Source organism: Chrysemys picta, chromosome 1, assembly GCF_011386835.1.
Source record: "Chrysemys picta bellii isolate R12L10 chromosome 1, ASM1138683v2, whole genome shotgun sequence".
NCBI classification, from domain to species: Eukaryota; Metazoa; Chordata; order Testudines; family Emydidae; genus Chrysemys; species Chrysemys picta.
The window spans coordinates 54,231,293-54,256,868 of record NC_088791.1 but is presented as its reverse complement, the minus strand read 5'-3'; the positions used below and the strand labels follow the sequence as shown (position 1 = coordinate 54,256,868).

Genomic DNA, 25,576 nt, shown 5'->3' with positions numbered 1-25,576 from the left:
AACAGGGTCCTACTGCCCTTAGACTGTTAGTGCAGGCAGAGTCATGCTGACAATAATATTGTCTGACAATTTGATTAGTTCAGAGCAAATGATTTCATTGTCCCCTCATCTAATTTCATATAAAGGGACCTCCTGATGTCAGGATATCAGTAAATTCAGCATGTATGTCCTGAGGTTGCTTTGTGACAAGTATTTAAACTGTCAGTACTATGCTACTCACAGGTGCTAATGATCATAACTGTCTGGATCACATTTTAAGGGACTGACAATGCATTATAAAAATAAATGTCATACTTATGAGGCAGGTAGAGGAGAGAGCGAGCCAATCTTCATTTTCACAGCTATGACATCAGCAGTGACCTGGACCCCAATTCAGTGTGCGAGGCTATGCCAGTCTTCATGCTTCTATACCTTAATCCTGGCTTCTGTGACACAGATATCATGAATAGACAGGACAAATTCTAAGGCAGATGAAGTGTGATAGGCTGGTGAGACAGAGTACTGACCTATACTAATGTACTAACAAGTGCAAGCCTGAATCCTAGGGTTGCCAAAAGCTTATCTGCGTCACTTTTATTTTTGCATGTTCAGTCTGGAACAATTTATCACCCACTTGTAACCATGTTTTGAGTTTAGGGCCTTCAAGTGAACCACAAAATATGAGCTAATTGGCCACAGGCAAAAGCCCAGAACTTGGCACCATTTTTGTTTGTACAAACTTACATCTGCTAGCTATCACACATACAAACAGTAACCCATGAACATACAGTACCTACAAAATAACGAGTGGGCATTAGCTGATAGGACTAGGACCAGGTGTCACAGATCTAGTTGGCTACACACCCAATCTCCGTGAGGGGACCCACCTCACTGGTCCGCATGTGCTTTAGGCACCCAGAGCCTGAACCAAGTCTAGGTCCATGGTTTGGGATCCCTAGGCACACTCTTGCGGTGCAGACACTCATGTTAGCACCCTCCCCTGAGAGCGGAGACCTCACGGTCCAATGACCCAAAACCTGTCACCAATGTTGACCCCTCAGTCTTCCCTGTAGCTTAAACACACCCTCTCCTGGAACTTCAACTGTATGGGTGTCCTGGTCCACAGGTTAACTCTTCCAGGGTATATGATAGGTATAGACCAGAGATGGGCAAACTACGGCCTGCGAGCCACATCCGGCCCATGGGACCGTCCTGCCCGGCCCTTGAGCTCCCAGCCGGAGAGGCTAGCCCCTGGCCCCTCCCCTGCTGCCACCCCACTCCCCGCAACCTCAGGGCTGCAAGCTCCTGCTGGACAGCGTGGCTGCGAGAGCTGCCGGCCTGCCCCGGTGCTCTAGACTGCATGGCAGCGTGGCTGGCTCTGGCTGGGTGACGCAGCTGCCAATCTTGGTGCTCTGAGTGGCATGGCAAGGGGGCAGGGAGCAGGGGATAAGGGGCAGAGGATCTCAGGGTGGTTGGATGGGGCGGAGGTTCTGGAAGGGGGTGGTCAGGGGATGGGGAACGGGGAGGTTGGATAGGGGTCGGGGCAGTCAGGGGACAGGGAGCAGGGGGGGTTGGATAGGGGCCGGGGTCCTGGGGGGACAGTTAGGGGCGGGGGATCCGGGGAGGGGGTGGTCAGGGACAGGGAGCAGGGGAAGTTGGATGGAAGTTCTGAGGGGGGCAGTCAGGGGGCTGGAAGTGGGAGGGGGTGGATGGGGGCTGAGGCCAGGCTGTTTGGGGAGGCACAGCCTTCCCTATGTGGCCCTCCATACAGTTTTGGAACCCCGATGTGGCCCTCAGGCCAAAAAGTTTGCCCATCCCTGGTGTAGACAGACTTTCCATAGGATTCTAACAACATTGCTCTTTACTTAATCACACAAGAAATACATAGACATATACAAAAATTATAAACCCTACATGTTTCCCCGTGTCAGTTTTCCCACCGCTCCCGAGCATTCTTTGGGCTGGGGTCCTCTGTAGCCATCCAGTTCTTCTTTTGCAGCACATGGCTTGTCATCTCAATTATGGAACCTCTCTTTCTCCCTCTAGGTCAGCTTGCTTTCTCTAACCTTAGTTGGTCCTGCAGCTAAACTGAACCTCCACTGCTATGAAAGACTGCCAGTATTTTTCCCTCTCTCCTGCCCAAAGCTTCCTGTGCAGCAGTGTGAGTCCTCTTTGTCCTACTGCTAGTGAGTTTTCTACTCTCTGAACCTCAGCACCATCCAGACAAGATGAAGGAAGTGGTTTCCCTTAGCTCCAGCCAAACCCCTTAGCATATCTCTTCACCAGTCAAAGTACAGTCATTAAGGTTAACTCCTCTCCATTGCATCTAGTCTGGGAGAGACATGCTTACAGCCTTGTCAGCAATAGTGAATAGACACAGAGACGTTCTGTGATACAGCAGTTTTCAAAAGAACAACTTCACAATGTCAACCAGAATTCATAAATTGCACAGACAGATTCCCCAAGTCTTCACACCATGTCACCACCTTACCAAGAAAAATGCTCTGCCATTTATCTGTTGGAACATCTCTCATTCGCAAAAGGAACTTTAACCCAGTGGTTCTCAAATTGGTCTGCAGACCACTAGTAGTTTGTGAAGTACTTCCAAGTGATCCACAGAGCTGCGCATGTCAGTTTTAAAAACAGTGATTTTTTTAAAACAGTTTTAAATTCCTGCTATTGGTAGGTAACCCAGTCAAGGACTCCTTTGGGTTTGCTAGAGGTGGGTTTTTTTTTTTTTTTTGTCTAAGCACCCTGTGGATCCTACATAAGGTGCGGTTCACACTGGTCATAATTGCTATTTGAGAAATAAAGCAAGGTGTTCCTGTAATTGATCATCATGGCAAGAACAAGAACCAAGTTAGAAAAAAGACTGCTAGTGTTATTGTCTATAGAGTACCAATCCTGAAAAAGACTACGGGCAACCTGACAGTTTTATTCTTTTTAAATTTCTCTTTCTCTCTCAGACACAAACATGCAATTCTGTACTTAATCATTTTAATAGGCACGACCCCAGGAAGAAATCTATACCCAAGATATAGACAAATGCTAGTCACTGTTTTGCTGAAGTAAAATTTACATTAAGATGAGGGTCCAATCCTGCACTTCTTGTGAAACCAACTCTATCACTGATTTCAAACTGAGTTTTGGTTGCACAAGGTTGAAGCTCAGTGTCTGATTTTTATATAATTTTTGTGTTCATGTTCATAGTTAATGAACTATAGAATACTTTTGATCAAAACTTACACTTGGATGAGTATGTGTGCCTCCTACTGATTTCAAGGGGAACCCAGGCACCTGCTATTAAGGGCAGAATTCTTTCTTTTCTTTTTTTACCTCCACAGCTTTTATATTAGATTTTTTTAACTCTCACTATGTTTCTATTGCACTAATGAAAAAATATATGGTAGCCCATTGTTGTAAATCAAAGTTTGTATACTTCTGTTTCAAAGGTAGAGAGATCATGTCCTGGGGGAGTTCTCATTTTGTTTTACTCTCCCAACATCAAATGAATTACTACATTTTCTACACTTAGGCTCATATTGTATCCTCTGCTTCCATGAGCATGGGGCACAGAGGGCCAGATCCTCAACATGTATATATCACCATTTCTGCCAATATTCCACTGAAATTCAGGGTTCCTCTTCTTCCTTCGATATCCACTTAGAGCCACTTTTTGGCTTCTCTCTTCTTCTGCTCCCTTCTCTTCCAACAGGCCCTCCTGACATCTATGTAGCTCAGCTTCCTCTCTCTTATTTATCTCCTGTTGGAGCCCAGCAACTCCACAGCAGTCTGGGCCTTGTTCATTCTGGACACTTGGGTGAGGCAGATTCATCTGTCAGGTTTCTTTTGGACCTTCTCCCCTTTTGCTTTCTCTGTATACTCTCACACATTAAAATTCCTGGCCCTCTACTCTGAGGTTTCAGCACTTCTACTAAAATAGGCAGTTCTCAGATTCCTTAAAGGGAATAGATTTTATTGCCACACTGTATTGGTGTGTAAACTCATAGGTGGATTCCATCAGTTATGAACCATTGGCTATTTAGTTGCTATCTCTGGAAGGGCAAATATCAGATGGAAACTCTCATCCCCTCAGGTCTGTCCTGTATGGTTTCTCCCAGGGTGATTTTCTTTTTTCAGTTGACTTCAAGGATGCTACTTGTATGCCCTAAGTCACTATGGTCATCAGTTGTTCCTTTGCCATGTCCTTTCAGTTACTTGGTCTCCTCTTTGGACTCTTCCATCTCTGGGGTCTTTACAAAGATCACAGTGGTGCTGGTATCCAAACATTTTTGAGAGAGATCCTGCTCAGACCTTCCGTCCTACAGCATTGCCTCCAATCTCCAAAGGAAACCTATCTCTCTCTCAGCTCCTTTAGCTTTCTTTCTCCTGATGGTTCCAATGTCTCCAGGTTTCAGCAAACTTCTTTTTTCTTTCATTACCAAAGATACCAGTCTTTCAGACTGGGTTCCCCATATAGGCTCCAGCCAAACAGAGTCTGAATATCAAACTTCTAGACCACTATGCCACCTCCTTAGTCCTCAAAACCTGGAAACCCTTCATTCTTCACAGATATAACTTGTTTCAATGCAAGAAAAGAACTGCTGCTACCTACAGGAATAGATGCAGAAAACCAAGAGCAAAATACTCCTGGTGGAGGACCTTGGGCTGGGATTTTGGGCAGTGTCTTAATTTTTTTTCTGTGGAAGACATCTATTTCCAGAGAAAGAGCAATATTATCAGAGACTGGCTCAGCTGTAGTTAGCTCACTTCTAAATAATGGAGTTTCAGTCCCAGAATTTTTCATAGAGCAGGTGCAGAATGGGGACACCAGCAGTAGACTGGTTAAACTTCCCTGATTCTGCTCCCAGATGGTCAAGCCAGAATCCCAGAGCACACATATGCTTGTGTATCATTGGGAGCCAGCAGCTGGGATATTCCTTCCACCTCTTAGAATATATCCAAAATACGAAAGAAGATCTTTTATTGGAAGGCACAGTTCTCTTCTCTCAGTCTGAACACCTCAAGTTGAGAGACAACAGTTGAGTGAAACTAGTTCTTGGAAAAGAGATTGTCCCATGATAATAATATATATGGAGATATACCTATCTCATAGAACTGGAAGGGACCCTGAAAGGTCATTGAGTCCAGTTCCCTGCCTTCACTAGCAGGACTGAGTACTGATTTTGCCCAGATCCCTAAGTGGCTCCTTCAAGGATTGAATGCACAACCCTGGGTTTAGCAGGCCAATGCTCAAACCACTGAGCTATCCCTTCCCCCCATGGAGTTCCTGATGAGCAGAAGGTAGCCATCTACTGACAAGTCTTTCTCTTGTATTTGGAAGGTGTTTTTCAAATAAACCATGTAGAGAAATACAAACCCTGTTCCTTGTAAAATGGCCTCAACTTTATCCTTCCGAAGTTTCACAGAGAGCAAAGACAGACTCTATGCTTGGGCACTGTCAGCTATCAGAGGACCCATTGCAGGTAGAAACACTTAAAAGACTTCCTCAACTTTTTCTACTGCAAAAACCCATTTACAGACAAGTAGTCCATCCTTGGGAATTTTCTTTGGTACTGTATGTCCTCATGTGACGTCTCTTCTTTCTCTGGGGAAATGGTACTACAAGGTCATCATCTTAGCTGTAATGACCTTTGCTAGACAGCAGGGGGAACTGAGCTTTCTCTTCATTGCCATATCTCTAAGCTTTTTTCCAGATAAGGCAGCATTCCATTTATCCCTAACATTAATATCAAAGGCAAACTCTGGATTTTGTGACAAGGAACCCATTGTTACTCTTCCCCCTGAGTCACGAGACAGAAGACTCTATTCTTTACATATTAAGCATGCTCTGATGTTCTGTTTATTATGTTTAAATGGGTTTGAGTAAGTTGTGGGTTTCTCTTGCCCTGAGGGCAAAGCAGCAATAAACCAGTGGTTGCCAGATCAGATGGATCAAAATGTGTATTGTTTTGGTTTACAATCATGGTAGATCATATCTAGAGCCTGTCAAAAGCCCATTGGGATATATTCACCACCTGGGCAGCATAGCTAAGGCTTCCATTTCATTGGCATAAAAGGCAGCTGGCAACATGTTCATCCCCACACACATTCATAAAGTATTACACTCCCCCGAGTGCAAAGTCCTATGAGCTGCACACTTAGGTAAAAAGAACAGGAGTACTTGTGGTACCTTAGAGATGCTCAAATAAATTTGTTAGTCTCTAAGGTGCCACAAGTACTCCTGTTCTTTTTGCGGATACAGACTAACATGGCTGCTACTCTGACCCTTAGGAAAGTCTCTCCCTCCTTTGATACTGCTCACTGCATCTGCCATTTACTTGAAATGTTCTTTCCTAGGACAGAAGAAGAGAGAGAGATATGCAAATAGGGAAATTTACTCACCAGACATTCTTGAAATCTCCTCTTCTTCTAACCTGCATCATAATCTACTCCCCTCTCTGGGGCAATCTGCTTTCATCTCTTTTACTGTAGTCCAGGATGTCTCGTACTGCTTTCTTTCTTTAGCTCGGGAATTTGCTGTTTGGAAAGACTGAGGCAGGCCAGATGCTTATATAGAAAGTTTGGTTGATAGATCTTTTGTCACTTTTCCTCTGGTAGGTGGAGCCTAAAAAGAATCTGTCCTGAATATTTTTCCCTGGGATGGGCAGCAGGAGAGGAGACTACAACAAAAGGAATTACCTAGGGGTAATTTCCCCTAATTATCTCCCTAATTACCACTATTTCAATAAAAACACAGCCAAAAAGAAAAGGTAAAATACTAAAACTTTCTTTATGTTTGAACACTAATTTCTGCAAGCATCCAAATAAAACAAAATCATAAAAAGAGATCTCTTGTTCAAACACCACAATTCAAAGATCCACAGCTCTTTCCAGGAATGACACTTAAATCAAAACAGAAATGGCTATCTTGCGTGTACCTAAATTCCCCCTTACATGTATCCTGAATGCATATTGCTTGAGAAAAGAACAGACCCATTTACAGAAAAAGGAGCACAATTCTATACCTCAGTTCTGACCTGTATGTGCCAGAATTGTGAGTGTGCACATATACTGGAAACTAGAATATCCACAGGTAATCAAATGACATACCTGGTTGAGAGGACTGGTAAAGGGACTTATGGCCCACCAGCAGAATCATTTTTCCAAATTAGCCTGGCCAAGAATCATAGATTCTCTTTATTTCCTGTCACCCATGAAATCCACAGCTTTATCTACTTTCTCAATAACAACTCATAGGCAGGCACCTATCTAATCTGTTTCTATTCATACCCAGTCCAGACCAGGTATGAAGTGTACATTGCAATGGATCTTGTCTACTGTAGACTGCCTAGATTTCAACAGTCAATGAGAGCTACTGGGTGTTCAGCATTTTTGAAAATCAGATATTTTATTTTGGAGCCCAAATAGGAGTGGCCCAAATGAGTATGGAATGTCTCTCTTTTTGGGTGAATGTGGGGATGTAATTTTGTCTTTTGCAGCATGCCGTCAGTTTTGATCAAATAATGTATCTAGGGAAAGAAAACAGTGAAGGAACTTGAATAGAACTTGATTTCAGTGGGAAAGGATCAGGCCCATCATTAATATTTTTCAACAGATATTACAGAAATGATGAACTGCAACATTCTGAAAATAACCTGGCTGTAGTTCATTTATGATGTTTTTTCATTTTAAAAGTTCTTAAATATGAGGTAAATCAGATCAATATTTTGTGAACAGAACAAACAATGAAATTTTAAAACCACATTTATTTTTAATACAAAAACTGTTGCACTATTACAGAAGTGAGCCTGTATGTGTACCCTTACATGCACAGATAAATTCAGCATCTACAATTAAAGAAGAATAAAATTTCACTTTATTGTTATCAATACCGTTGGGAAATCTTATTAAGAAACTCTCTTTGTGCTTTGTAATCAGTGTTATATAGTTCATTTTTTGTTTTTGTTTCCATAAGGAAAATGGATTATGGAAAGCTTAACGGTGCAAAAGAAGCTTGTACGGCTGACTTCAATTTGTGATGACTTCAAATTGTGCTTTACCTACGATACATACATAAAAGCTGCAAGGTGTACTATGGTCTAATGGAATCCACGGACACAAGCTCTTAAGATAATATCTAAAAATCTGCAGTAAATAAGTAGAACAGTTCACTATTTCATTTTCACAGCAAAAAATATATATTTAAGTAGATGCTTTAAAATACCAAGCACTCCATTGGCTATAGTACTTCTTACACAGTACAACATAGGCTTTTTTTGTTTTGTTTATTTGTTTGTAACACCTAGAAGCATATAGCATCTACACTTTAAGTGTATTTACAAATTCAACAAATATCTACATATAAAAAGCATACTTAAAATTAAACTTGATGCAAGTTATGAAAAACCAATTTATTGGCAAATGAAACTGAGCATTCCTTCAACCATAGGTTGTTATAAAATTTCATATTTGGAGGTAAACCGTTTGATTGATATAGTATGTGAGAGAATATTTTTGTAACTGATAACAGTAATCCTTTACCACTAAACCTTGTTAGCATTTGTCAGATTCCTTGAATTTTGTGGTTCTGAGCAGTAATCTACACACTGCTTTCATGCTGTAGATAATTTCAAAAGCTGCCACATGGGTCAAGCAATGACTCGGAGGAAAATGTGCTGTTGTTGGCATGGTATTTTTTAACATATTTTGCAAGAGAGTTTTAGGTTTTTGCAGCATTAGTAAAATATCTGAATTCAGCCATTTTTGTGTAAACTGTGTAAGGCCATGAAATCATGTTGTGCTCTAATTGTCTAAAAGCTGTTATTTTATCTTCAAGGAAAAAAAATCATATTGTGCTTTGTGTAATTTAAAAAATGTTAAACCTTGCATTTTGCAGCTCAACCGTTTCATAACATCTCTGCTTTTTACCAGTTACTTTGTTTGGCAATGATAGTAGTTCACTAATCACAGTTTATTGCACCAACTTAGTAGTACAGTGCATTATGGAATGCATATTCTATAAAGGCACTGAATGTATTTTGCCCTGTGTCTTCTGGAATATTTTGTCTCATTTTAAAATTTCACTTCAGTGACTGTACAAATTCCAAAATGCATTGCAACGGATATTGTTTTATGTCTTAAAATCAATCCAACATATACACGATGTAAAAATAGAACACTGTAGTGCTGTAATACTTGATAGATTAGGAAGGCTATAAAGTAATAGGAACAAAGAGCAGATAACAGGGTCTCAGTAAGCATCAGCAAATGCAAGTGTCATAATTAAATCATTTAGCAATTATATACCATACATACTGTTCCTAATTGTCTTGCAAAAAGACATATGATAGCTAGACATTAAGTCACCAATTTCACAACAATGTCCACAAAGACATTGAAGTTCTATATAACACTACTATAACACTCTGACAATGAAAACGGAATTCATATCCAGGGATTCAGCTGAGGACTGCATAACAAAGTATCAAACCAGATTTTAATAGCATACACAGGTTTATCTGTGAAATGTGTAGCATTTTTCATGCATTATACTGTATTTTCGACAGGAAATAACATTATCAGATGATGTTATATTATTTTTGTCAGTTTATTTTTTAAAAAAAGCAAAAATACTCAAATTCAGAGCAAAATTTTTGACTTTTGCACTTTGATTCATACTAACATATCACTTACTGTGTTTTTATAGTGTGTAACTGTATTGACCTATATGTTCTCATAGTATAAACATCTTGTTGCTAGGAGCTTTGTCACCTGTATGTTCTTAGCATGAGAAGGAGGATGCACAAGTGCTTTAAACACAATGGAAAATATTGTAGGAAGGGAATTGAGTTTCTTGATTAAACAAAGGAATTCATGGCATTGACAGGAGAAGGAGCCTCAGAACTTTCATTTCCTTCTGCAGGTTCTTTCTCTTTTTTACCACTGTATTGTCCAATAAAGGAGCCATCCTCATTGAACTGACCATTTACACCTTCACCATAGTCAACTAAACTATCATCACTGTCCTCCTTTTTCACAGTCCTGTCTGAAGGTGTTCGGCTTCCTTTCTTTAGAGGTTTATGATCCTCTGCGTCACTGGAAAAATACAGGAAATTCAAATAATTAATAGACATATCATAATTTACAAAAGCAAAACCAAAACAAACCATGCATGCAGACTTTTAAAAAGCATGTGCCAGTCCTACAATCCTGCAATCACATTGTAGAAACAAACTGATATGATAAATACATGGTGTAGAAATGGTTTAAACATATAATGTCTTCAGTAGAGGGAGTGCATTTTTTCCATCGTGCATGGTTTTTCAGTGATAAGATATTCTGCTCTTGATTTGGAAGCAAAAGAACTGCAAGCATTAAAAAGGGGGTTGTTAACATTATAAGAGCAAGTTCTTTGTTCTTCAAAGAAAAAGCTTATGCTGTGCTATGAAGTTAGTCTGTTAAACTTCGTAATTCACTGATTTCTTGAATATGAATGAAGAATGAATTCGGTTAAATGAAATATATTGATTTTTATCTAGTAAAAAAAAAGTGCTGCATTTAAATAATTTGTTACATTATGCAGGCTAGGCTTGCAATTTTCAACCTTACCTTTCAAGAGACCTATATATTCCATTAAAAGGGTGCAGAAGAAACAAATGAAAATAGCCTAAGAAGAAAAGCAGAGTCCATATCCTGATAATGATCAGTATTCATTTAATAGGAATTTGAGCTTATAATTACTAAAGCATTCAATATGTTCAGACATAGAAACTATTTAGTTGAATACTGATAACACAGGGCAGTTTAAAGCGTGCTAAAGATCTTAGAAATATTTTAAACTTTTTTTTTGCAGTTATGGAAGAAATGCTATACCCTGTTTCTTTTATCTTTGCTACCACCATCCTGTGGGTGTATGCACATAGAAAAAGTCTGTTTTCATTGCTTAGAAGGTTGGCTCTCTATTATACTCCTCACTCAAATACAATCTACATATGATAGGGTCCAAATCTAGTGCAACAGACTTTGCTGGGCTGTGTTTAGATTTGGCTTTCCCTCACCATTAAAAAGGCTGTGGATGACCTTGAAGCTGAAGACTTCAGCAGTAGTTCAAGCTGTGACTTCCCACTTAGTAACCATTGGGTTAAGCTGCACATTCAAATGCAAAAATCTAACTTGAACATATAATAAAATACTCAAGCCCATATGCATATAGGGCATAGAAGGGGTCAACAAATGTGTTTTATTTATTTATTCACAGATTCACAAATTACGGGGGTGAAAAATAAACTGATATTAGGAAAAGCAAAACTTACATTGTGCCATACTAACCCAGAATGGCTTGTTAACTTTGGACATATATTCATCAATGATGTTTTGAATTAGCTGCACAATTCCTGTTAGTAAATTATTTAATTGTTCACGATATCTGTTTTCCATTCTTATTTGAAGGGATATCATCATATAATAACCAAGAATGTACTGTTGTACAGCATGCACAAGAGCACACAGATATTGATTCTGTTGATTAATATTCTGCTGAAATGCACTTTACCATCATTACAAACCATTAAGCCAACTTTCTATCAGACAAGATACTTTTTACATTATCACCTCCTCTATTTAGGCTTCAGAACATCCCAAATGGCTGCACCTTAAGAAAATCTGTTATCTATATGCAGACCTATATTTACAAATAAATACATCACTGTATTTGTTTTTATATGTACACATAGACAGAGAGGAGGTGTGCAATTGTATCATATATGTGCATTTAAGGATTTAATGTTAGAATAAAAAAGTCAAGTGACAAAGGAGTTTCATTTGTGGCTACCTAGACATACACGGCATGAGGATCCAAATAATATCATCCATTTTTTCTGCCTGCTTTGGTGTCATGAGCATACAAGGTATTAACAATGACAAGAATTCTACTCTACAATTTGAACAGCAGGACTGCTCACAAAAACAGAGTCGGCAGTGGGTGTGGTGGGCTCATGGTACATCATGCATGCAAACGCCTGTAATTACATACACAGCCAGCATCCTGAGTTGTTTCTTGTTGAATCTCTCATTTTGGCAGGGCATTATATTTGTCAGGATGAGGAGGGAACGGTATATTTACACATCTTATACTTGAATATCCTTTTAGCTAGCTAACAATAATGTGATTTAGCCATTTTCACCAAACACTACAAATGTATGTTCTGAATCAACTTAAGATGCAACACAGCACTTCTGAGTAGCACTATATCAAGCTGCAATAATACTGTATTAATCTTTTCCATTTCAGTCAAATATCTGAATGCAAGCGACAGATCCACAGTCAGACAGGCTACAGCCTAATTAAGCCTTATGTGGCTAGATCTTCTAGTCAGCCTCACTTCTCCTGGTAATATTACTATATCTGCTGAAACAAACATATGTATATTTTAAATCTGTTGACTATCCACATGGGAGACTATCTCTTCACCCTCCTTTTTCCATTCTCTCATGACATATAGCTCACATTTGTGAATTTGGTCAAAAATGTTTGCATTAGAACTTCTGTCTAGGAGACAGATACATTCACCACTTCAATTTTAAGGAACCTGTTTTTTTTCTGAAATACTGTTGTGGAGTTTGCAATGGTCTTTATGTAACTGCAGTTAGCAATGAATACTGCATGTGTGATCTTCCAGTTTAATTCTTGTTTAATTCTAAAGCATTAAATCCATAACCACCACTTGCTGCATAACATGTGGTGTGAAAACAGAAAAAAAAAAGACTTTCTTGCGCCACATTGTCTACATTACCCACTGGATCGATGGGCAGCGATAGATCCAGTGGGGGTCGATTTATTGTGTCTAGACTAGACGTGATAAATCGATCGTCGAGCGCTCTCCTGTCAACTCCGGTACTCCACCAGGGTGAGAGGTGCAGGCAGAGTTGACGGGAGAGTGTCAGCTGTCGATTTACTGCAGTGAAGACACCACGATAAGTAGATCTAAGTGCGTCGACTTCAGCTACGTTATTCATGTAGCTGAAGTTGCGTAACTTAGATTGATTCCTCCCTCCGCCTCCCAGGGTAGACCAGGCCTAAGACCTGACAAGTTGTTAGTCACATATAGTGACTGCTCCATAAATATTAGGCAGCTCAATTCATTTCTAGATTGACATTTTACAAGTGCAAAATGAGATCCTGCATAATTTTGTGGTATATCTAGTATGAAAATCCTGTTCAAGAACGAAGGGAGTATCAGAGATTATGAATGTATCTGTTTCCAAATGTTCAGATAATCTTGGCTGAAATGTAAATATAATTTAAACTTTTGACATACATGATGCAATGCAAAAAACAGGGTTACAGTTACAAAATACAAAGATATAAATGAAAATACATAGTATAGTACAAGCAGAAGAGCCAGCAGTCATTTTATACTAATGTAAAATCAAGCTACTCAGTCAGAAAATATTACATGCTTTTGTGAGGTTCTCAGTGAAGCATGCAAACTTGCTTATTGTAATGTCTTTAAATAGCTAATGAGTCACCACAATAAAATATATTCTGTTCGTATATACATGTGCATTTAATACAGTGAGAACAGTGAGGTACAGTATGCTGATTTCACTGGGAATTCACCGGAATAAAGATTGGGGTGAGTAAGAATTACTGCCAAGATTTATAAATAGAGATGCCTGAAGATAGGCTCGCAAATGTATATTTAGACATCTAAATAAGTGGTTTGATTTTCAAAGGTGCTGAGCAGCCAGTAGTTCCCACTGAATCTAGGCCCTCAGCTCCTTTAGAAATCAGGTCACCACTTGTACACAGGCTCCTAAATTTTCCAAAATGATTGGCGATTTGGGGGTCTCTCAAATTTTGGGCATTTAGCTTGAGACAAATTAAAGGGGACTGATTTCACTGGTCTACAATTTTTGAGAAGTCGTCTGCTTCAGAGATAAAATGTGCTATTTATTATGTATTTTGATGTGCTGAATTCAAATATGACAATTAAAACAACTGATTGGCTACTGTTTCTAAGGTATTTAAGTTTTTACATTTTATGTCTATGTATATTGTGTAGATAGTAGAGTTTTAATCATAAATTGTAAACCTAGGTCTTTTCATGTGTTTATGGTTGCTTTACATGATAATATTTCACCTGTCCTGTTTATGTAACACTTTAAAAATCAGCAAAAGGGTTATATAAATAAAATTTATTATGAAACAAAAGGCAAAAAACTATTATGTACATAGTTTAGTCCTATTCAGTGTCTACTCGGCGCTTCTTGGCTTGTCTCTTGTATTCATTAAATGGAGCATCTCTTGTCACTGTCCAGCAATAGTCTGCAAGCATTGATGGGCTCCATTTGCCCTGATAGCGTTTCTCCATTGTTGCAATGTCCTGGTGAAATCGCTCGCCGTGCTCGTCGCTCACTGCTCCGCAGTTCGGTGGAAAAAAATCTACATGAGAGTGCAAAAAATTTATCTGTAGTGACATGTTGCAATCACGGCTTTTGTATGCCTTGAGGAGGTTTTCCACCAACAACCTGTAGTTGTCTGCCTTGTTGTTTCCGAGAAAATGTATTGCCACTAACTGGAAGGCTTTCCATGCCGTCTTTTCCTTGCCACACAGTGCATGGTCAAATGCATCACCTCGAAGAAGTTCACGAATCTGAGGACCAACAAAGACACCTTTATCTTAGCTTCACTTAACCTTGGAAATTTTCCACGGAGGTACTTGAAAGCTGCTTGTGTTTTGTCAATGGCCTTGACAAAGTTCTTCATCAGACCCGGTTTGATGTGTAAGGGTGGTAACAAAATCTTCCTTGATTCAACAAGTGGTGGATGCTGAACACTTTTCCTCCAAGGCTCCAATGACTGTCAGAGTGGCCAATCTTTCTTGATGTAGTGGGAATCTCTTGCACGTCTATCCCATTCGCAGAGAAAACAGCAGTACTTTGTGTATCCAGTCTGCAGACCAAGCAAGAAAGCAACAACCTTCAAATCGCCACAAAGCTGCCACTGATGTTGGTCATCGTTTATGCACCTCAAAAGTTGTTTCATGTTGTCATAGGTTTCCTTCATATGGACTGCATGACCAACTGAAATTGATGGCAAAGCGTTGCCATTATGCAGTAAAACAGCTTTAAGACTCGTCTTCGATGAATCAATGAACAGTCTCCACTCATCTGGATCATGAATGATGTTGAGGGCTGCCATCACACCATCGATGTTGTTGCAGGCTACAAGATCACCTTCCATGAAGAAGAATGGGACAAGATCCTTTTGACGGTCACGGAACATGGAAACCCTAACATCACCTGCCAGGAGATTCCACTGCTGTAGTCTGGAGCCCAACAGCTCTGCCTTACTCTAGTTCCAAATCCCTGACAAAGTCATTCAGTTCACCTTGTGTTATGAGGTGTGGTTCAGAGGAGGAGGATGGGAGAAAATGTGGGTCCTGTGACATTGATGGTTCAGGACCAGAAGTTTCATCCTCTTCCTCTTCCTTGTCTGACCCAAGTGAGAATGATTATGGTGCATCAGGAACCGGCAGTCCTTCTCCGTGGGGTACTGGGCATATAGCTGATGGAATGTTTGGATAATGCATAGTCCACTTTTTCTTTGACACACCTTTCCCAACTGGAGGCACCATGCAGAAGTAACAATTGCTGGTATGATCTGTTGGCTCTCTCCAAATCATTGGCACTGCAAAAGGCATAGACTTCCTTTTCCTTTTCAACCACTGGCGAAGATTTGTTGCACAAGTGTTGCAGCATATGTGTGGGGGCCACCTCCTGTCCTGATCTCCAATTTTGCAGCCAAAATAAAGGCGATAGGCTTTCTTAACCATAGTGGTTATACTGCGCTTTTGTGATGCAAAAGTCACTTCACCACAAACATAGCAGAAGTTATCTGCACTGTTCACACAAGTACGAGGCATCTCTGCTCACTTTGGCTAAACAGAAATGTGTCCCTTTGCAAAATCAAACACTGACAAATAAGAGAGCATGACACTGTATGATTTCTGGAGCTGATATAGGGCAATTTGTTCAGCAGAGTGATGTAAGCTTTGTTATGATTGCATCATCCATGACTTCTAGGAATAACATGATGCAATCCATATCATGTATGACGCAATACCAGCTTCAGATTGCATCATTCATTGTTTTGCCTAAAAAGCAAGTACTCTCCAAACCCAGTCATAGATTTATTCATAGATCCAGTCAAAGATGTATTTTAGTCATTTCTGGTTTAAATTGAGATCCCTTCCCTTTATAACTCACTTATCCTCCGCCATTCCCAAGTCAAGGGTCGTATATACTGACCCAATAGCATATCTTGAAAACTAGAGCCAATCAACAATTTTAAGCATCATTTTCGTTCTCAGTGACCCAGAATTAGTAAAGTTTGACTACATTTATTTCAGAAGCATTTTGGCTGTAGAGCAGTGTTTTCAGCATGTATCCTAACTTTCAGCACCCATTTGTGAAAATCTTGGTCAACATTTACATGATCATGTCAACTGCAATATTTTCAGGATAAAACAATCCATATAACACAACAAACCTTTAAATGTAACCAAATTGTTACTGCATATATAACTATTTTGTTTTGTTAATGCTGATAAGCACTGCACAAAAGTCTTTAGTTGTTCCAGAAATTCTGTCCAATTTAAAAATGAGAAAAAGATGATAATTTCCTTCTCAAGAGTTCAGAATGTAAATCATTTAAAAGTTCTGTACTATACAGCGTATGATCAATTTAATTCTTATGCTCAAACAACGAACTTATCACCTAGTAAGAATCTTGCTGACCTACAGATCCAAATATTTTGTGAGCTGTGCTTCAGTTAGCTTAATACTTTGCCAAAGTCTTTGAATCTTTTTTTTTTTTGTTTAAATTTACTCACTGTGGGATGACAACTGGCAATGAGCAACAATGATGGTATTTATGGCACTGAATTTTACACAGCCTGGTACAATAAGCAGCAAAGAAAGCTCATGGAGAAACTATTTATTGCTTCCTATTCCACTGTAACACCTTTTACTTAAAATTCTATGATAACAAAATATTTGGACTTAACTGAAGAAGTTCTCTGTGCAGAATAACACGTGAGCACAGGTAGCTCAGTTCATTACTTTAGGGCATACAAGTAAATAAGAAATACTTTATAAAATTGTATCATAAACATTTGTAACAGCACTGACTTCATACAATTATTGTAGTTCCTACAAAACAAAACAGGATCTTTTGACTTATAAGTTCCTTTATGTAACTTATATTTGTTTAATTTTATTGGGGACGGGGTTACAAAATTTATTTATAATCTAAATAATGAAAAAATACTTACACAGTTGGTTGCATTGGGTCTGTGATTTTTCTATATGCTAGTAAGGATGCAGATTCTATTGTCTGTATAATTAAAACAAACAAACAAAACAAAACTGCAGATTTACACAGGAGTGTACCTGCATGGAGGTGGACGCTGGCGTGAATGCACAGTTACAGCATATGCAAAAATCAAATCTGGGCATGGGGATTCCCTCCCTTTTTGCACCACAGAAGTACAGTAAGAAGTTCTGCCAAAGTACTGGCAGTGGAAAAAGCAGTTGGGGTACCCAGGGAGCCTTCCACTCCTCATTTGGGAGGAGGGAAAGTTAGAATAATGTGATTTTTATCAACCTGGATTATGGTCAAGACTTGTGCTTAGATGAGTAACTACTAAATTTTTGGTGGAAGGGAGAGAAAGTGAGGGTGAGGGAGTGAAAAAGGGAAGGAAAGAAGGGAAAATGAGAGATGGAGGGGTAGACGGAGAGGACATGAGAACACTCATGTTTCATACACTGCTTTTATAACCCTGGGGGTGCAAAACAGAGAAGGGACCCTGGTGCTCTGGGGAAAATGAATGAGTTTTCAATGTGTTGCCAAGAAGCATATTGCACAAAACAGCTGCATTGTCTCATTATGAATTCTGAAGCCCAAAGAGCTATAGAATATCAGCTTTAGAATGCTTAATAACTCTCTGCAAAAACAGATTTCTAAAGCCAGAAATTCTGATGTAGTATCTGTGAGGCTTGCTCTTCTTGTTTATGGAGCTTCATAAAACTATTCCAAAATACAATCATAACAGATCATAAAATCCTCTCTTTCTTTCTTTACTAATGATTTTATTCACTGACTTATACTTACCTATTGTAATTTTTAACATGAAAATAAATTACAAATTTACTGAAAAAATTTGTAGTGAAAAATTTAAAACCAGTATTTTGAAATGTTTTGCACACACACTACATATAATTAACATTGAGACAATAACTAACAGGAACAAAATAATAGGTGTGAACATGTATGGATTTTGCACTGAGATGAGGTTGCTATCATAGTAAGTCCAATGACATGCGTGCTATTTGTTGTGCTAGAACCAAACCTTAAGTTCCTAGCTGTTTAATAAAGACTGATACTAATGGATGGCTAGACATTTTCCCCTATTATCTTATATTAGGAACCTTTGCTCTTTAAAATTAAAAGGCATATTTTGGAAACATGAATTAAATATCTTGAATAAAATGGCAACAATCATATTAAAAAACTAATTTATTTTTCTTCCTGGTTTCATGAAACAAATAGCAAACTTGCAGCTGATGGTTGAGATGAGTGAAAAAGAGGGGAGGTGACAACGAAGAGCTTCACTGTAGTGAATTTAAGAATATTTGAAGAAAACACATTAGAAAGGTGAAGTACACAGGACAGCTTCACAAGTTCATCAAATTTTTTTAAAGGAATGTATTACCTGCAAATCTTTTCTGTGTCTAAATATTAGTCATTCCTCCCTAGAATTAGGTACATGCAGCAACCAGTCAGAATGCAGAAGAGGTTTTTGTGTTCTCTGTACAGCTCAGCAGCCAATCAATTCCCAGTAGATTCTTCCATAGTCATAGACATGCAAAATAACTCAAAATATGGTTAGCAACATCCAGTTGGTAACACGCAACTTCTTTCACTTCTAGCATAACTCTTACATGCAGAGTAATGCTAAACAGACTAGAAGGGGGAGACATTCCGGGCTGATGGATATGAGGATGCAGAAAATGAAGTTTGTAGGGAATAAATTCCTTTTTCTGTGCCCTCAGGTCAACAGCCTGAAATGATTGGGTATAAGAGGCCATATAAATACCTTAGAGAGGTATGGCCTCACTGTAAACCTGACCTGCAGACACTCCCCCTCCCCTTCTGCTCATGATGCCAAGTCAAGTGGGTCTGAAGATGAAAGGGATAAGGAACTCCTTCTCTGTACACTAGACGTGTATAAATCAATCCAGAAGCCTATGCAGATTTTAGAGATTTTACTACCTTTCCTTAATCTCACTAAATAAAACAAATGGTTTTGTCTAGATAGGTTTTCTTAGCATCTCAGCAATACCAGAGCTTTTTTTCAGCTGTGGCAGAAACAGGAAAAAAATAGGAAGTTTAAGCTCTTGTTCTAAGTCAAGATCAGATGAAACATTTGACAAGTGTCAAGGAACCATTCTTAGAAAGAATTCTTCTTTGTGAAAGTAAAATATTAGGGAAATTTACAAGAAATAGCAGACAATTCACTGATCCTCCCACCTGATACTATGATTACTAGGGAAAAAAAGACTTCTAACAGAGAAGTCAAAAGCAGTGATTCAAAAGAAAAGTGATGAAGAAATTTAAGATTCAAATTAATATTCCTCAAAGTAAGTGTAAGTGGGGACAAAGCAAGACTCACCAAAACCAATTCGACAATGCTGAGGTAATTCCCCACTGGGAATTCTATAAAATACATCTTAAGCTACAAGGTCAAAAGCTACTCCATTTATCAAGAAATCCAGGATACAAAAGACATCTTCTTAGTTGAAAACCCTGAAACTGCAACAGAGGAAAATGATATTGTAAGCCTTAAAATATATCCCCAATGCTGACCATCCTGGAGAATAAAGAAGGATTGCAATGCCTTATCCAATAAAATAAAGCACTCAGGGTCAACCATTCCCAAGCAAGTCTCTCACAGTCCAGGTGTGGATGTCTGGTTGAAATACTTGCTTGTGGGTCAAGCTGTTGTAGAAAACAGGCAGAGGAACACTAAGACATACATCTCCAGACCATCCCTGGGATGACCACACTGGCACTCTTACTACTGTATAGGCCTTGTCCTGTATGGTCTTTTTGAGCACCTTTTACAGAAGTGGGATTGGTGGAAATATATGGTACAGCAATCTCTGGGTCCAGAGAACAGAAAGAATCAAACAAGTTGTACTGACTGAAGAAGCTTGGAAGTTTTCTATTGTCTTGAGTGATGAATGTGCACTTATGACCTTTCCCCACCTGTGAATCAGCAGGTTTGCAGATGTGGATAAAATTCCCACTTCCCTGGAGTAATGAATATTCTGCCTAGGATAGAAATTTGGCTTCGCCTGCAAGACTGACACCTCTTTGGTACTTTTGCACTGAGGGGAACAGGAGATCCTTGTATAGTCTCTGACTTCAGGTCTCTTTACACAGTCACTAATTTCTCATACTTCCTGCTTAGTTCTTGTGTCACTACTAAGACATTTTCTGTTCACAGCATACTGACCTAGACTAATCTTCTTCCAAGACTCAGAAGAGGCACAGGGATTTCCTGACTGCGCTTAACTACAGTATGTTGATATAAAATAGCTTTCTGGAGGGACTCAATTTCATTTCTACTTTGTGATGGTCCAGGTATGTTCCCCATAAGAGCAGGTGTGCATGTGCTGCTGGGTTTCCTGAAGTGGCTTTCCCTTCATTGGATTCATCTGGCAGGAAATACTGAAGAGGCTAAACCAGCTCATGTGTGCCCTCATACAGAGAAATCACAATTGAAGAGGTCTAAACTGAAAACAGTCCAAGACATCACATCTGTACAGGATACTAAGAAGACTAGAATATAAATGGGACAATGAATCTTCTTAAATCTGACATCTGTGACCTTTCTGGAAAGTATTAATTTGTGGTAGAATCCTTTGCACCTTGCTTTGAGACAGTTAATTCTTTCTATATGGGATTGTGCCTTCTTACAGCCACTTCGGCCATGACCTTTGAGAACACTGTAGGGCCAGAAATCAAAGTGAATGGAAGGGCTGATACTGAAGATGGTGCTGATTGATAAAATAAAAACTGAGATACTGGTGATCTATAGTGATGTGCCTAGTATATAAGCATCTTGTGGATTTACTGATATCTCCTGGCTATAATGCTGTGAAGAGAGTTCTGGATTACTCAGTTTTTAATTTATTACAAATAGATTGGGTCACCTGAAGTCCAGAACTGGTCTCTATTTGAAGACTATGAAATTCAGAGAGTAGATACCTAGATTTTTTTGTTCAGTAGGGCTTGAAATCACAGCCTTGGCTGATAACAAATGAGAGAGAGTTGATAAAACACTCTGCTTTTTCCTGTGGAACAGAGATGGAATTCAGTAGGAAGGGAGGGCGTTTCTACAAATTCTGTGCTGTACCCATTTAGGGCTATCAAAAGGATCCACATGTCCAGTATCATAGTCCAGTCACTGAATATGTCAACTTCTTCCATCTATTTTGGCTCTTGGGAGACTGGGAAACAGCCCTATAAAGTCAGAAGGCTCCTCTTGATGGATCTATTGTCTCCTTGAAAACCAGACTTGTTTATGTAGTTGGCACGAAAGGATTGAGAGACCCCATACTTTCCCTTCCCCCCTTTAAATTTAGGTAGAGAACAACAGGGAGTCTGACATTTTCGAGGATAAGGAAGTGAAGAGACGGGAAAGGATCTTTTCTTTTTCAGGTGATGGAGGGAACACTTGTGCTCTGAGAAACCCTTAAGGGCCTGGTCCAAGGAATCTCCAAATAACATGCCTCCTTTGTATGGTAAAGATAACAGCTGATATTTTATACCAATTCTGAAGACCAGGGACGTAGCCAGATGGACCTCCTAGCTACTGTGAGGCAGGCCATATTTTTAACTGTGAGTCTAAGAGAATCCTCTGCTGCATCGTGAATGAAATTAGCTGTAATTCTACACAGATACTGTGTTTTCGGCATGGCGCTGGCTGGGACCCCTTCCTTTTTATCTCTGGCTAATTCTTCCTCCAGCCAGACTAGTAAGGCTCTAGTAGCACAGGTAGAATAGATGGAGGCTCCAAGTTGGGCTGTAGCTAAATTGAAAGATCTTTTAATCGCAGCCTCAACCTTTCTATCAGTAGGATCTTTGGGGACAGCATCCACACTAACAGGCAAAGAAGATTTAGTATCACCAGTGACCACTGCTTTATCTACCTTGGGTAAGCCAGCCCCCCCCAGAGAAGCTTTATCTGCTGGAAGAGGATATAGCTTACATAGAACAGCTGGTGCTACATGTTTTGCCCCAGGATCACTCCAAGTTCTACAGACCAGTTTTTGCACTGCTGAATGGATGGAAAGGGCCTTATCCACCTTGTCCTCTTCAGACAGGATAGGCAATTCTTCTGAAGGCTCTTTACTACTCTCTTTAGTACTCTCTTTACTACTCAGCTTTAGTACTCTCTTAATATACTCGAATAAGTAATATTGATTCTCCATGTTAAATTTACGTGCAGGTTCAGGCTCCTCTTGTTCTTCCACAGAACAAGCAGAAGACACTTCCCCACCTTCCGAGGGTGACTCATCCTCAAATGCCCTGTTAGCCTTAGACTCCTCTTTCTTGGAAGCTGCTAGCCTGTTTAAATTGTCCATACCTTCAGAGACCAAGACCTGGGACTTGTGCCCAGCTGCTTCAGGGGAAACCAGTGCAACTGCTGTATGTGGTACCCTGGAATTCTTTACTGGAGCGGTCCAGCCTGCGTAGCAGAAGCAATACTGTGCCTGGCCATGGCAAGTGCATCCTTTAAAATGGTAGTAATCTCAGGCAATATTACAGCTCTCATTAGTGAACTTTTGTCAGAATCAGAGAAATGAGTAGTAGTAGTAGTAGTAATAGAAGGTCTTACCATCTTGCGATGGTTGTCCACTGAATCTGAGCTGTGGTCTGGGGCATGGCTGACTCATTGCTGGAGTGAGGAACATTGTCCTGCCAGTGACCCGCAAACCAGGGCCCGGCTGAACCTTTGCTGAAAGGGGGAATGCCATCCTGCCTGAGAATCTAACCCCTCCCTCTGTCCCCATTATCTGTTGCTGAGAAACATGATGTCCAGAGCCATCCCTGGATTTCCACTCATCTGATCTCTTTACATCCTGGCAGAGGGAACAGGAAAGGGAACTAACCCTTGAGAGCTTTGAAGACTGCTTAGCCATGGTCATGGAGGAGAGGGCTTCTGATCTGGTCCTGGATGATTCATCTGCTGAGCTTCTGGACAAGTTGGATTGCTCAGATTTCACAGACGCTGCTTTGGTAAAGCCAGGGTCTGCTTCAGGAGTTTTGGTGGCACAGTTACCTTTTCCCTTCCTGTCTTTGTCCAATTTCTTTATTGTCCACATAGACATGGACCTGAAGTGATGAAAAATTCAAAATACTCAAATTCTTAGAGAAATTTTTAGGAAGAACCTAAACCACCTTTCCTCAAAGAAGCATTGCACCATGACCAGAACTGTGTGAGGCAGAGGGAAACTGGGAACTAATTGGCTGCACTGATGCTGAGCTGCAGAGAGGGAGCCAAAACATCTTCTGCAGTCTGACTGGTTGCTGTAGATGCCCTGTCTCTAAGGAGAAAAAGAGGAAAGCCCGTCATAGACTAATGGCTCAGAAATTCATTTTAGAAAGAAGTTTTCTGCATGGTGAATTAGATGAGCAACTCCCTTCCTGTGAACAATTATAGAAGTTGCACATGTTATTCTCCATATTCACCACACAATGGGTTGGTAATATCTTTCTTAAAATGCATTATAAAACCATTTAACAAAGCACTAGATGGTTCTGTTGGTTAACATACAAGCCATTTAGATATGGATACATACATTCAGACCCTGGTACATGTCACACATAAAAAGCAAATTCACTGGTCTCATCCTAGACCTGACTGAGTATTTGTCAAAATCACAAAGCCATCACATAATTTGGCACAGTTCTGCATCAATGTCAGTTTCTGCTAAAGAAATGTCCAGGAATAGAAAAGCAGAGGGGCTGTAAATTAGAAGTCAGATACAGTAGCTGGACTGTATAGAGAAGCTTGTATAGTACTTGTTTGTATTATGCCTGTTTCCAGCCAATGCTTTCGGTCTCTCATTTTTGTCAGCTAAAATCAACTAAATTAACCCAATAGGCATTTAAAATTAAAACCAAACACCAAGTTTAAAATGTTTTTGTACTGACTTGGCGAATATTATGAGGGATTAGAATAATTTTAATAGCCGCAGGAGTAAAGAGAAACTGCTCTTTGGCATTCAGAACAGTGAAAAAATATAGAAATTATTCCAGCCAGATGAGATGCACATTCCGCTACACAAAAAATGTTACAACAGTCCAGTGAACCCCATTTGAAAGAACAGACTTTCCATGCACTAGAATCGATTACATACAAAAATTAAAGTCTTTTAAAATGTTATTTACATAGGAATATATTATAAAGAATATATTACCTATGGAACAATAAATGTAACACTGACCTGTGAAAGAAATAATAAAATCCTTTTCTGTACTAAATCAAAATGTATTTAATATCATGTTACAGCTCTCTTTAAAACACACCATATGTAAATATTATGAAAAGACTTCTTTAAAGAGCATTTTTTTGTGTGCTGCAAGGAGATTCAGCTCACATGTTTCTATAAGAATGACAGTCAAAAATGGCATGCAAGAATGACAGTCAGCTAAGTGGCATGGTCTGAAGCAGTTTGCTGCATCTCATGCACTGAATTTTCTAGAGTGGTGTGTTTTTCCTGAGCGATAGTCCCTCTTCTCTGTCATTTAACTGATTTTTTTGGTGTTTCTGTATTGGTACTGGCAGCAATTTTAAAAGAACCTGCATTCCAATGAATGGGATACAAGTTACTGTTGTCGATGTTTATATGAGAAGCACATTTCCATTTATATGTGCTGCAGGACAGGGCAAAAGTGCTGCCAAGTATTTGATCTTTTCAATATATTAAAGATGGGCCAGAGAGACTAAACTCTGTATGGAAATGCCCTTAATTTTGAGACATCAAAATTCAAATTTGGATCTGAATGTTACAGTGATGGCCCATCACTAAAATATATGATAAAATTAGCATAATACTGCAAATCATAATTCTTGATGTTTTAAATTTTTCTACCAGTCTCATTAAAGACATATTTATAATTAATTCTGTAAAACATTAAATGCAAAGTAATTTGCACCATTACAAAGAGTTGTAATTTCATTTTCATAAAATAAGTGTCATCTCCTATAAACTATATTTTATTCCTAAATCCAAAAAGTAACAAAAGAAGGAAACATAAGGAAAACTGTGTGTCAGCTGCTTACCTGTATTCACCAAATGTTCCATCATCTTCTTTCATAGGCTGTATTTCTGGATCAGCATGTGCATCTTCCTTTTCCTTCACTACAATATTTGAAATTGGGATTTTTATCATTAAATTTTAGGACTAAATATTTAAGGCCCTGATCCTGCAAAATGACCTATGTGGATATGAGTA

General features: G+C 39.3%; 1 protein-coding gene across 42 annotated transcripts in view; it reads right to left on the bottom strand.

Moving 5' to 3' along the window:
- Nucleotides 1–7,728: 7,728 nt before the first annotated feature.
- The window catches only part of NRCAM (neuronal cell adhesion molecule), a 300,157-nt gene continuing 282,309 nt past the window's right edge, over nucleotides 7,729–25,576 (bottom strand). For 40 of the 42 annotated variants that reach the window (XM_065556848.1, XM_065556846.1, XM_065556872.1 and 37 more), the window contains 2 exons: nucleotides 25,404–25,482; nucleotides 7,729–10,077 (listed from right to left, as the gene is read on the bottom strand). In XM_065556848.1, the coding sequence (XP_065412920.1) occupies nucleotides 9,840–10,077; nucleotides 25,404–25,482 (317 nt within the window). In that variant the 3' untranslated portion in view covers nucleotides 7,729–9,839. Of the gene's footprint in view, nucleotides 10,078–17,318; nucleotides 17,381–24,537; nucleotides 24,565–25,403; nucleotides 25,483–25,576 lie in introns of all 42 variants that reach the window. The other 2 variants (XR_010590368.1, XR_010590369.1) reach the window with 2 other exon arrangements.